Genomic DNA, 14146 nt, shown 5'->3' on the forward strand with positions numbered 1-14146 from the left:
TTTGCAATGCCATTCGTATGTAGGTTTTTGCTGCCATTATACATTCATCTACTCATTAAAACAAGCAATTTTTTTTTTTAGTATTTTCTATATACTTGTGCTACTGGAGATACAGATTTTTAAGACAATCTTTATCCTTAAAAACCTCACAGTCTGGCAGTAAAAACTCATAAACATAAAATTATACAATAGGAAAGTACAATGTAGAGTTGTAGAGTCATGCTTTGGATATTATGGGAGCCTTGGGGTGGCAAGCCTAGCCCAGCCTGCAGAGAAGACTGGGGAAAGAAGGAGACAAGGAACAGAGTGAGCAGGCCAGGAAAAGCTTGCTAGAGAAGGTGATACCTAGGCTGAGGCTTTAAATACAAGCATAACTTCATCAAGGACATGAACATGAAGACTGAGGTAGAGATGAGGGTGGGGTCCTTTTTGTCAGACTAAACAGCATGTGCAAAGTATGAATAATAAATCTCCAGCACATATCAGAGTGATGTGATACACAGTAAGCCCTCCTGATACATTATTTACATTAAGGAACCATTCTGCTATAGTTGTAGTCAGGGGAAAGAAATGATAATGATAAAGATAATGAAGAATGATAGAAGCAAAGGAAAGAACCAACTTGAGACTTTTTGACAAATTGGAGACAATTTGAGACTTTACCTACAGATAAAACTGGCAGGAGTTAGTGATGGTCTGAATGGGGAGATGTAGAAAAAGTGCAGAATTACTCCAAGATATCTGAATTAGATGACTGGACAACCATGCATTTAAAATGGAAAATAAATGAGAAAGTAAGATTTCAAAGGTAATGATGATTAAGTGTGTTTTGGACATGATGAGTTTGGGGTAATTTTAAACATCTATGTCTAGCAGGCAGATGGCTAGATAGGTATGTTGCTCTCACAAGCTTTGAACCTGATGAAGAATCATTACTACAGGGTAATAGAATGAAAATATAAGCATGGAAAAAAGCACTTGGGGAAGTATTACACAGAGAGAGGAGTGGGCTGAGGATTGCTGAAGAACTCTGAAGAAAATCAACATTTACGGATGAAGAGGAGGGAGAAGGGCTCTTTAAAATTCAGACAAAGAATAATATTTTAAAAAAGCAAATTTTAAGAATTTGGGGTCCAAGAAGTCAAGAGCATAGCTTTGAGGGGCAGACAACTGACCACCTTAAAAGTACATGGAGTTTTAGTTAGGGAAGTACTGTATAAGTGCACTGGATTTAGCAATACTTTAAGTTGGCAGTGCAGGTAGAAGCCAGACTACCATTCATTAAAGAACGACTGGCCGGGCATGGTGGCTCACGCCTGTAATCCCAACACTTTGGGAGGCCAAGGTAGGCAGATCACAAGGTCAGGAGTTCGAGACCAGCCTGACCAACATGGTAAAACCCTATCTCTACTAAAAATACAAAAATTAGCTGGGCATGGTGCAGGCTACAGTAGCCTATAATCTCAGCTACTCAGGAGGCTCAGGCAGGAGAGTTGCTTGAACCTGGGAGGCAGAGACTGCAATGAGCCGAGATCACGTCATTGCATTCCAACCTGGGCAACAGAAAGACACCTTCTCAAAAAAAAAAAAAAAAAAAAAAAAAGAATGACTGAGTGGATGATGACTAAATTACTTCATATTACATAGCTCATCTACACTCGTCCAAGATAACAAAAACAAAGTGGAAAGATGAGAGTCAAATGCAGCAGTGCTCTAGGCAATGTAACACTGATGGAGTAGCATCCACTGTGAAGTCAGCAGAGATTTGCTGGGCTTGCAAATAGACATGGTTATAATTCCCAAAAGAATTTTCTACAACCAGCTCTGTGAAACAAAGTTTGCTATTGGATGTCCGATTAAATGAAACAAAGATTCCCTATAGGCAACCTTAGGGGCATGTAACATTTGCTCTCAATCATAAGAATTGATAGTGAAAATGCACTCGACATGGAGCATGACATGTCATAATACACCATTCAGCTATTTGGAAAACATTAAATACATAATCAGTGTCCAGGTGGAAGTGTGCAAAACAGGAAGTATATGGACAAGAAGTCTGTTGGTAGCTCTGTGGCTCCAGCAGTAATTTGTCCACTATCAGCTCAATACATTCATAATTCACTAAAAGGGAACACTTAAAGTCAATTAAAGGCAGCATATCAAAGGCTTAGATCAGATCAGTTAATACATGCATCTGTCTTTTCTGTCGGTAAAATTGCTCACTTTAATAATATAATTTAATAAGATTTCAGATTTAGTATCTCTTTTCACTTAGTTTTAAAAAATATTTGCAATAATACATATTTTCAAATATGCAATACTATGTATAGAAATTTAATATTACAATTTCATGACATTTTTTGTCCAGTAATTAGGAATATATATTTGAGAAATAAAGAACTGCTGACTCATTTATCCATTCAAAAGTTCATTATTCATTATTCACCATGTGCCATAATACTTTCTGCAGAAGTGCATGATGGGTTGTGGAGATAAAAAGATGAAAATGACATGTCCCCTATTATTTTCTGATCTGTCAGGAAAACAATGCAAAAAAAATTATAAAAAGTTAAAATGGCACAAATAATTGTGAGAAATCAAAGGAAGGCTTCTAGAGGGGACAGAGGAACATAAAAAAATTTAAAGATTAACATTTAAATACTAGGTATTAAAAAGGACTGGGTGGGCTGCTGGAATTTTGCTTTTGAAAGTCACACTGCAGTGGACTTTTGTGAGTTGTGCTCCCAGCATTAATTCAGGGGTCATTTTCAGCAACAGGTTTGGGTTGGTTGCCCACAGGCAGATCCAGGGATAGGCCCTGAATGGCTTAAGTATAACCTATACTGAAAGACTGGTTCTAAAATGGGCACATGATAAAGATATGGCTGACAGGACTTTCAGAAGGGAAAAAAGGCTTCTCTTATCCTGGAGCTTCATGACTTTTTTTTTTTTAATTTGGACAAGGACCAGAGAGGATGAAACCATGGGAGCTGTCTGCAGCTGTATTTCCTCAATGAGAAAAATGCCTGCCTGAAAAGAGAATTAGCATTGAAGAGGCTAAGGAGAAAAATGAAAACCAAGCCCTGGTGACTCCTGAATCAAGTCATGCTTCATGGTTATATGAGCAAACACATTCCTTTTATTATAACCAGATTGAGTTGTGTAATCTATATTATGCAACCTACAGAGTCCTAACATACCCATTTAAAAATTAGTATCAATGAAATATAAGGGAATGCATTTCTCTCATCTCCCCACCTCTGACATAACAAGCATGTTCAATATTAACACAAATATCCCAAATGATATAATAAATGTTATAAAACATATCAAATATTACATATTACACACAGAGTTGTGGCACAAAAATGACTCTTTCTAGAGCAAATCTAAATATAAATGCTTTGCAAATAAAATTCAAACTGTATGTACTACTCTAAGGTGGGAATTAGTGCCTCCACTTTCATATAGTTTTGTCTACTTTGAGCACAGAGAATCTGAGAAATGAACACATGATACAATAAGCTAAGGGTCAAGCCCTGAGGAGGGCTTCTAAAACAGAGACATAATGAATGAAAGTTACTTGGTGAGAAATGACACTGACTCTAAAGTATGAAGATCAAATGAAAACTGAAGGGGGCAGGTAATCTATTCAACATCTAAACGACACTGGGAATAGAAGATACAAAAAAAAAAAAAAGGTTCTGGTGAATTCTGTAATCTGCCTTACCAAATAATCTGAAACTCACTTTTACATCTCTTTAAAATTGCCGTTTTTAGGCCAGGTATGGTGGCTCACACCTGTGAACACAGCATTTTGGGAAGCTGAGGTGGGAGGATCCCTTGAACCTAGGAGTTCAAGAGCAGCCTGCGCAACACTGGGAGACCCTGTGTCTACAAATAATAAAAAATTAGACATGTGTGGTGGCTTGTCTACTTGTAGTTCCAGCTACTCGGGAGACTGAGGTAGGAGGATGACTTGAATTCAGGAGTTAGAGATTGCAGTGAGCTATGACTGCACCACTGCACTCCAGTGGGTGACAGATTAAGACTCTGTTTCAAAAAAAATTAAAATTACTGTTTTTAAATTTTGAAATAATTATAGATTCATAAGCAGTTGCAGATATGGTACTATATTTAGTTCACCCAGTTTCTCCCAGTGCTTACACTTTACATAATTATAGTACAATATGCAAACCAGGAATTTGACATTAAAACAATGTATAGCTTGACATAAAACCAGGAATCTGACATTAAACAATGTATGTATAGCTTGACATTGTTTTGACATAAAACGATGTATCACATGTAAATTTGTGTAACCATCCTGGTCAAGATACAGAATTACTCTGTTACCAACAAGGTCTCTGTTGTTCAAGCCCTTTACAGTCACTTCCACCCTCTCATCACCATTAAAAGGAGTTTCATGCAACAATATGTACTCTTCCTAGATATTTATTTTCTATTTAAATCTGCTCTAGTCTATTTCATTCCTGTAAAATGCTGTCCCTACCCTTTGAATCTACGTCATGGCATATTAGTGGATCCTGATCCTCAATTTTAAAGACAATGCAATAAATCTATTTCAGGTTTTCCTTGGTAGGAGGACCTGACTTACGGTGAATGTGAGAAATATCACAGTTCTTCATTTTTGGTGATCTCGAGTTTGGTCCCACTCTTCCACAGCTTTCCCTAGAATCCCTCCTTCGCTTTCCAGATTTTAAACTCTCCTCAGATTACTGACCAGTCTCCAAATGCTAATTTTTTATTCCAACACTAAGAAAGTCGATTTGCAAAATAGAATTCCAACTTATTAACTCACTGAGATTTGTACTGAACCAAGAGGGTTGTTTCGATCAGCTCCTACTAAGATTTAAGACAATGAAAATCTAACTACAGGGTTGCATGGTAACACAGAAACCAAAAAACGTCTAGTGATGGCCTATAGTGGCTTAGCATCTTTCTCCTGCACAACGGAAGAATCTACTTTTGTTCTCAAAGATCAATTCCTGGCCTCAGTTCTTCAATATTGAGGGGCACTAACAAAATCGGTACCCTCCTTTATTTGAAGCTCAGACTGGGCGCAGGAAGAGGAAGTGGTGTTAATTTAATCCTACCACCTGAGATTACCTCCTGGGCTTGCGATAATTTTCTTAAATTCAATTCTGTGACAGCACCAAGATAACTTTCATCCATCAGAAAGGAAATATCGTTTCAGTTTGGATTTTGTAAATATTCAGCAACACGAACACAACACCTTTTCTTACTCAGTGTGCCCTTATTCTAGGATGGGCCAAAGAAGCCATGAAGGCTCCGCTTCCACCTTTATTTCTATATTACCTGGAAACACCCAGCTTTTTCTGGATAGGCCCAAGGCGGTTATTAACAAACCTCGGGTCTTTTGATCACTTCCTGGGATCTTAACAGTTGTGCAGATTATACTGAATGATACCAAGTCCAGTTTGACATGAGAAAAAATGTCCACCTTTCAGCCCTTGGGGGTGGATTAAAAAAAAAAAAAAGGTTAGAATTAGAATTTAAGTCCAAAGATGGGAAACAGCAGGCTCTTCCCCGTCCCGGCAGCTCTTTAGAACCTCGTTATCCGCCTTGAAAGCCCGTTTTATTTCCGCAGCGGGCCCGGTGGCGAAGGCAGAAGGCCCAGTCCGTGGGCCTCCACCAGCTGTCCCAGCAGCGCGACCCGACCCCACGCAGCGGCGGCCACGCGCGGCCCGAGACCGGCTCGCGGCGCCCAGGCCCGCGTCGGTCGCCCCTCCGGGCCCCAGCGCCGAGTGCTCCGCCTCCCAAGGCCCGCGGCCGCCATGGCGGGCAGGCAGCTCAGGGCGCTGGCGGGTCCCGCGCTCCGGGGGCGACCTCCCGCCGCCCCGCCGCCAGCACCTCTCTGGGTCCCCGCTGGGTTCCGACAGCAGCTCAGCTTAACCCTCTGCTCTGCTAACGAGGGAAACGGCGGCGGCTCCGCGCCCGACGCGCCGGGTAGGCCGGACGCCGCGGCGAGGCCTTCGGGGAGCGAAGAGTTAACCACGGCGGAGCGGCGAATCGTAGAGCTGCACGCGGCCGCCTGCGCGGTGAGCCCCCTCCTGCCCGCCGAGCCCCCTCCTGCCCGCGCGCCCCGCTGCGCCTGCGCATCCCGGGCCTCTCCGGACCCGCAGGCCGCGCGGCTGAACGAGAGGTTGCTGGACGCCCCCGCGGTCCTACCTCAGCCTCCGACACGCGCGCGCGCACGCACGCACGCACGCGCGCTTCCACTCCCGACCTTTTCGCGGGAAAACTGGCCACAGTTCGCGTTCCAGACCGAGGGTTTGTTTGCCTTGTCTCTGGAGTGCGAGTGGTGTGTTTTCCGGTCGGCGTCCGAGCTGCACTGCGGTCGCAGTGTGGGACCCACCGCCACTCTTTTGTGGGGTGTGTGTGTTGCGGAGGGGCGGTTAAGGAGCCGGTGAGAAGGTGGAGAGACTGGCAAGTCCCAAGTGTGCTGTGTTGTCTTCTGCATTGCCAGTTGAACACCTAGCCATCCAGTGATTTTTGTGATTAAAAAATAACACACTGACACATTCATTTTAATTTTTCCATCGCCTTCTCGTCGTTTCTCTTAACGGAGCAGAGGAAACTACAGTTTGCTGTTTGCATTCTTCCTACACACTCGGGCTGTTTTCTCCTGTTTGGCGGATTTGACAGTGGCTTGTTAGTAGCAGTATCTAAACTTATCTCCCTTTATGCCTTCTAACACGGTCTGCGTGAGTTTAAAGGCAGCATTTTACGTTATTACCTTTACAAAAGAAACAGTGAGAAAAAGAGAAACTGACTTCATAAAGATCGAAAAGCAGTGTGAAATGAACCTGTTTAATAAGCTGTGTGTGCGTCCAGCACTTGATGGGACTAGTATGGTGTAGTATGACTTGAGCCAAAGGGGTAGAGAAGAAAATCTCGGAGATTGCCTAAAATTCACTTATTTAAATAATGACATTTAGTAGGCCCTGAGAATCCACTGTCGGTCTGACCCCTTCAAGTGTTGAAACTAAATGAAGACTCCTCAGGAAGCGACTGGCAGCTTTTGATTGTTCTTGTTTATGCTCCCCTTTTAAAAATAACGTATGTGATTTGTTCTCACACTTCACCACGTAGATATGGTGGATATTAAAGACAAGTTTTATTCTCTTTAGAGCAAACACCAGTGGCATGTAAAGAAACTTTCAATCAGCCCAGGGAAGGAAAGGAAGTTTTTCTCACTAGGAAAATCTACACTTCTTTCATCAGTGTCAGTATCACAGGTTAAATGACTATCCAGGAGACTATAAATTAAGTCCAATAAATAACAAGCTGTTGCTCTTTTTTGGCACATCAGAGCCTCCTCACAATGGTCCTTCTTCCAGCCTCAAGGCAGATAGCTCTCTTACGTTTCTCCTGGTACCAATGCGCATCACTGAACATCCTGCTCTCCAGTCTAACTGTCAGCACCCTTGCCTCATCTTTGCCTGTGGCCACCGTTACGCGAGGCTCATTCACTGAGGACAAATTAAGTTTGTGCGGGCGGCCAGCAAGCTCAGAGGTGCTCAATCAACGCGGAAAGCTGTAGACCAGGCGCATGCGCAGGAGCAATCCGTTTGGCTTCCAGGTTGCCAGATAATTGCCCTCAGAAGACTCGCAGAAGCTATGAAAAGTAAAAAGAAGCTTGCTACGGAGTTCCTAGCGTTTCTTTGTTTTTCTTTCAAGTCTCCAAACACGAGCTTTGTAAATAAATAAAGAAGTGAGGTCCTGACAATCGGCCATTCTAAGGTAGTGCTGAGTGTTCCCGATTTCATGCAATCTGCTTCTGTGGTCCTCCTGGATTTGGGAAGTCGCTCTCAGACCAGCCTTGGGACTTGCTTGGATTTTTGTTGCCCTGCCCTGCTCTAGGTTTGCTGGAATACCTTAGAGTAAGACTAGACTGCGACTGCACCTGCCCTTTTGCTACACACTTTATTCATGAAACATATTGGGTTAAAACCTCAACCAGAATAAGATATCAGCCAGTAAGTTAGACACTGAAGAAGTTGTTGGTGGTTCATACAAAAATGTGTTTGTCAGAAGACATGCCAGTTTCATGTGTATTTTAAAGAAAAGGGCTCTGTACAAGATTGATGCATTGAGTTACTGCATGGTAAAAGGGTTATGTAAAAAGTCCGTGGGAAAGTTCCTCTACAAAAACCCAAGGCTAAGTAATATCACCCAAATGACCCAAATCCACAGAAAATGTTATTTACTTTTCCCTTCCCACAAAATACTTGAGCACCTTTTTAAGTCATGTTTGAATGTAGATAGAATATGCTTCCTTGACATTTGAAATAGTACAATAAGTTTCTTTGGATCAAACTTGTGAAAGTAGTGAGTGTTAATATGTTAAAACAATACTTTTTTTCAGTTAAAAACACAACTAATAACACAAGGAAAAAATAGTATAAAATGTGCAATGGAGTAACACATGAAGGTAAAGAAAGTGTTCAATAATAGCAAAGGTAATACTTTTCTATAAGGACTGTTGGTTTTGATTAGCACCTTTTCTGTAAGTTTAAATCATTATCCACATATTTTAAGTACTGAAATTCCAACTGCAACTTCTGAGTGAAAGTTCATTTTCAGCCTCTTAAGCTCTTAAAATCATTTAAATCACCTGTTATTAAGCTTGTTACCTAGAAACCAAATGAAAAATATCAGAGCAGTGGCTACATAGTTATTAGGTACAGAGGAGTTCTTGTTTTTCCATCAACTTCTCATTTTTCTCAAACTGTATATTTTCTCCTTATGTCACATAAAGTTGGATTGTGTATAATGCTGGAGTGCATTTGGTCTTTAATTACAAGTGCCACTAAAACTGCTGGGAAGAAGTTTAATATTGTTTTAAATTTTTCTGCAGTATTTTATGAGTAGACATTATGGTGAGGAGATATGATGAATATTGAGATTAATGAATTGTTTCATTTTATTGCACTTCAGGCTGGCCAGCTAAACTATGTGGATCCAGCTACTGGCTATTTGGTGCTTACACAGATTGCCCACTTGCAAAGAGGTGAATGTTGTGGCTCTGCTTGCAGACATGTGAGTAGCAATTCTCGCATTACAGCAGCAGTTTGCGGTGCTTCTGTAACTTCGTAAATACTTATTATTTGAACAACAAGTCCAATAAAAAAGCCAAATAGAACTGGCGTGCACTTTTCACAAGCTACTTTAGCCAACGACAATGAAGCCCTTAGTACCCAATGTAGGATCTTTAAAGTTAATGGAATTTTGCTGTGTTTCACTGTGAGCATCAGTTCCTTGAAATGCTGTGATTTGAAATTCATGGGAGCTCTTTAATACAATAAAACTTTTCATGTGGTTTCAAATAAGTTGTTTCCATTAGGCAAGTACAAAGAGGGCAGGAAAAGAAATCTAGAATGTTGCAAACTATATCCCTCTTCTTTATTAGTTGAATAAATAGAAACTCACCCAGCATTGAGAGGTAGGTTTCCTTCAGGTAATGATTTTTTTTCCTTCTTTCCCCTCTTCCCTCCTTCCTTTCCTCTCTTCTTTCCTTCTCTCTCTCTCTCTCTCTGGTTCTCTCTGTGGCTCTTTTCCAGTTTGTGTTTGAAATAACTGTGAAACTCGATCATCCCACATGTAGTGCCTGTGCATTTCCTAAAATGTTTATTTCAATGGATACCTCTCTATTTCACTAATGAAGATAAACTAATTTCTCTTTCCCTATTATGAGCAAAGAATAAGTGGGAATTGGTTCTTCACTATTAGTTCTTAAAGGCATAGTACTGAGGTAAATTGTTATAGGATCAAGATTATAAATAGATAATAACCTCTGTTTACAGAACACGTTGTGTATTTTGGTGCAAGAAGGTGTAATTTGCTATAACTGGCTCACTCTATAATTAAAGAATAGACACTAAATGCATATATTAGCTGTAGCCAGGATTAAACCTTAAACCTTCCGTTTTATGTATGTTCCTGTGACCTTAACTGTTTCTAATCAAATGCATAAGAGTTTTTGTAAATCGAGGACTTGAAGCTTTTCTAAAAGTGGATTTTTGATAGTAAAATTCTTAAAGTTGGAAGGATGAATTTAGGAAATGTTTCCTGGACCCTAATTAGGACCATTTGCCCAAGGTTGCCAATATTCTTCTCTTAGTCTGCAGGACCTGATAGATCAAATGGCCTATATAAAATTGTTAACAGTCTCTTTCTGTCACCATAAGAAGTGTGCTTTTTCAAGATGATTATTAAATAATTTAATAATAACTTGTTTTATTTCTTCTGCAGTGTCCATATGGTCAAGTCAATGTTAAAGACCCATCTAAAAAGAAGCAGTTCAATTCATATTTTTATATTTGACAACAATTTCATCTCTGTTCTCTAACTGTACTTGTATTTTGTTAAAAAAAATAAAGCCCTGGTTCAGAATTGCTATGTTATTGGTACTTGAACACTGGTATATTCCTAATTACATTTATTAAAAGAACATCAATAGAATGAAAAAGCTAACAAATGTTTGTGTGTTTCTGAAATGCCACATTGATAGTTCTTTTCTTTTCTTTTTGCTTCATTATCAGTCACATATGTTGAAGAAAGAAAATAATGGCTGTTCCATTAAATAAATAGTAGCAACCCGGTCACATTAGTAGCTCTTGGTTTTTCTTAGCCTCAGTTCTCCTACTGTTTTCTCATCAGTGTTAGCAATCCAAGGGAGGTTGCTGGCAAATAGAAGAGCTTTAGTACATTCTTCATTTTATTTATATCTTGAGCTATACGGAGATTGATATAATATATTGTGCAGCATATGAGTGCTCAAGAAGTGCCATCCTGCATCAAGAAATACTTTCATCTTCCATCTGTTCTTTCAATAAAAGCTTTAAATCATTTTGACTTGAGGGTCAGGCCGCTGAAGATGTGTCACTTAGATCATTTTTCCTTCCCCCCACCCCACCCTTTCCTCTTGTATTTCTTTTGGCACTTCCTAGGAAAATCTATCTTTGAACATTTTATTAGCCATACACTTATTTCATTCACTGCGGTGATGCCCCTGGGCATCAGTCTCTAACCTGAGCCAGGAGCTTCTTTCTACACCACCTCTGCTTCCTATGAGGATAGCAGCCCCAGGAAGCCCTTTCCAGTTGCAGCTGCTCAGAAAAAAGAGGCTGCTACCCACTTGGAAGACTGGCTTTGCTCAGAGCTGACTCCCAGCCTTCCCTCAATGGGATCTGAAAGGTCCTTGGACATCTCAGAGGTCTGCCTCAGGTTCTGCCTGTGGCCCAAATAAGAGTTTTAGGAATCTTAAGCAAACAAAGGTTTTGGTAACTTATCCCACATTCAATTTAAAATAAAAGCCATTCTTAATGGTGAAATAAGTGAAAAGAAGCCCAGTAAGGTTCTAATTTTCCTCTTGATTATGTCTTTTTTTTTAATGTCAACTATTAAAATGTCTCCCCAAATTGTTGGTTTTTTCAGTGCCCTACTTTTGCTGGTGCTCTAACCGTGGTGCCCTAAGTAACGCTGCCCCTGAGCCCTGCGGGGTTATAGCATGATGTAAAAGAGTGGTGTCTGTGGACTGGTGCTGTCCTGTCTGGAAATTGCTTTGAGAGGAGCAGGAGAGGTGATCGGCATTGGCATTGTGATCATAGAAGCAGTTTTCCAGAAAGGCATAGGGATTCCCACGAGCTGGCTTACTTTCCATTTCTTGGTCAAGAAGCAACCAGCTAGTTCCATGTTTCTTACTCGATTTGAAGATTAACAAGGCCATTTTCTGTGTGGGGGGATAGTGTTTCTTCAGCAGCCCCTCAGAATAGAAGAGTCTACAGTGCCATCTTTCTGGAGAATAGGGGAACAAAGAAAGGAAGTTCATTTTGAAAAGGGGTCTGAGGTAAGACTGTTCTGAGAAAGCCCCTTAGCAGGTGGAAAGATGCCTCCTTCCTCCAGGCAGCTCTTTCCTCCTCCCAGTGCACTTCCTGTAGTAGGATACTGGCCAAAAAAGAAAGGGTGTTCGACACGAAGGACCCTTAGGTGGGACGTTTGTAATTCTTCTCGGCAATTCTTCCTTGCAGAACTTCAAGCCTTGAGGGTAACAAAAGCAAAGGAGCCGCTGGGGTGCTGCAGCGGAGACTGGGGAAGAAAGATGCTCATATTCTTCCCTGCTCCTGGAGCCAGAAGGAGGGCTGAGGTTGCTGTAGTTCTAGAGGGATGAATGTGAACAACACGTTAGGGGTGGCAGCGGGGCGGGTACTCCCACATACGATACAATATGGCCACATAAATGGGTCTTGCTGCAAGAGCTTTAAGCTATATTGTATTCACACATTGTAAAGTAAAATTCAGGTTTCTTATTAGGTGTGTATATACAAACACATGTGGATGCCAAGAAATAGAGACTTGCTTAGAGACTTTAGAGTTTAAACCCACTCTGGTGCTGCTCGAGTTTCAAGGTTTCTGGAGACTCCCTCTGCCCCAGAGTGTAATAAATCAAGGAAAATTGAAATTGACTTTTAGATTGTTTCTTATGTGAAACGATCCAACGGAAACTGGGGATCTTGTGCCAGGGTGAGGTGTGAAGATGGATTTCTGTAGTGGTGGTTCTCGTGGCAGGTGGATCATGATGCACACTCCTCTCTCTTCAAGAAGCAGCACTGCCCCCACTGTTTATAGAGAGCAGGGAAGAGAAGGGCTTTTATTTTTTCAAGTAAAATTTAAGGCTCCCAAACAGGGTGTGTTTGAAACAGTGCCCTGAGAAGTGGAGGCGCTCTCTGGGCCTGGAGTGGGTCTTTGTTCCAGCACAGCACCCCTTCTCCAAAGGCATTGGCAAAATCTGTTGTACACACACGGTTCCACTGTCAGAAATCTGCAGATCTTAGATTTGCCTTTAGACAAGGCTGGAGAAGAGAGCTCACTACCAGACAAATGGCAATTGGCGTGTTGTCTTCCTATGAGCACTTTGAGATCACACAGCCCCTGGCTAGAGCAAAAGGAACCTCGCCCTCCACTCCTAGCTGACACCTGCCATTTCATCTTTTCTAACACTCAAGTCATGCCTTGAGTTTGTGGATTGGATGTCTATGGAGGAGAAGTGAAAAATCGGTGCTATTTTTTCACTACTCTGCAAAATTAAGAAGTAATCCTGGATGCCAAAACGATCCCCTCCTCTCATTAAAAAAGTCAGGTATTTAAGTGGGGGATGGAGGGCAGAGAAAGTCTACGTCCTTTTTACGAGCCTCTGTGAAGAGCCTGATTTCTGAGAAAAAGGTTATGGAAGAACCCGCAGCTATCTTTAGCCAGAGACTGAGCTGTCCCTGGAATGTGCAGTGTACCCTGGACCTCTGGATCCTCTGATGTGTGCTGGGGTGCCCAGGGCACTGAGTTGACCTCTGTACCCACAAACAACTTCGAGGCTGGGCTCCTGACACAAAATGCACAGATTCACATCTCTCCTTCCTGGCACTACAGGCATAAAAGAGAGTGTTAACCAAGGAATCATGAACTCTGAAGGAATTGGGAGATCCTTAACGACCACATCCTCCTAGCAGGAATTTGTATTCTAAAGCTTCAGTGCACACTTCAGTGTGCGTGCGTCTGCGTGTGTGTGTGTGTGTGTGTGTGTGTGTGTGTGTAGAATGCATGTCGTTACCAAATACCTAAAACGGTATGTGACCGCAAAGAGGTTAAATCCGGTTGGTTTGGACAGGGATGAGTTGAAAGCACCCAATCGTTTTCGGGTGGATATCGCCATCCATCCATCAGATGGCCTCGCTGATGAGCATAGAAGATGAACCCGGGAAGACTGTCCCTTTTTGGCTGCGAAACCTGACCGTATAGGGGAGATTCTAGAAGAAAGAGCTAAGGAGGCCAGAGCGAAAAGAGGAAAGTCGGGGCGGGGGATCTTAAAAGGTAAACTGCTGGGACTGACCGGCTGGTGGGACTAGTTAGCGAAGCCAAGTGTTTAGGCAGGAAGAGACATCTAGTTGGAGCTACATTCCGGGATTTGGGATGGAAAGAGAAAGCCAGGGGGCTCGGGTTCGCCGCTCCTAATCTGTTCCTTACAGATCCTAAACTGTATGGCGGAGCTTGTCGGGCAGGTGTGGAGGCGGCGTCCACCCCCATGTGCCCCACGTGCAACCCCAAT

The 14146-nt window shown here is 41.9% G+C and overlaps 1 protein-coding gene across 1 annotated transcript; it reads left to right on the forward strand.

Annotated features, from left to right (window-relative positions):
- Positions 1-5458: 5458 nt before the first annotated feature.
- CUNH1orf53 (chromosome unknown C1orf53 homolog) lies at positions 5459-10523 on the forward strand. The gene is made up of 3 exons (XM_032288627.1): positions 5459-6083; positions 8986-9087; positions 10300-10523. The coding sequence occupies exons 1-3, from the start codon at positions 5820-5822 to the stop codon at positions 10369-10371; spliced, it is 438 nt and encodes a 145-aa protein (XP_032144518.1). The 5' UTR covers positions 5459-5819; the 3' UTR covers positions 10372-10523.
- Positions 10524-14146: the final 3623 nt, after the last annotated feature.

The sequence above is a fragment of the Sapajus apella genome, unplaced genomic scaffold (genome assembly GCF_009761245.1).
Source record: "Sapajus apella isolate SASKATOON/1434 unplaced genomic scaffold, GSC_monkey_1.0 scaffold22, whole genome shotgun sequence".
Lineage (NCBI taxonomy): Eukaryota > Metazoa > Chordata > Mammalia > Primates > Cebidae > Sapajus > Sapajus apella.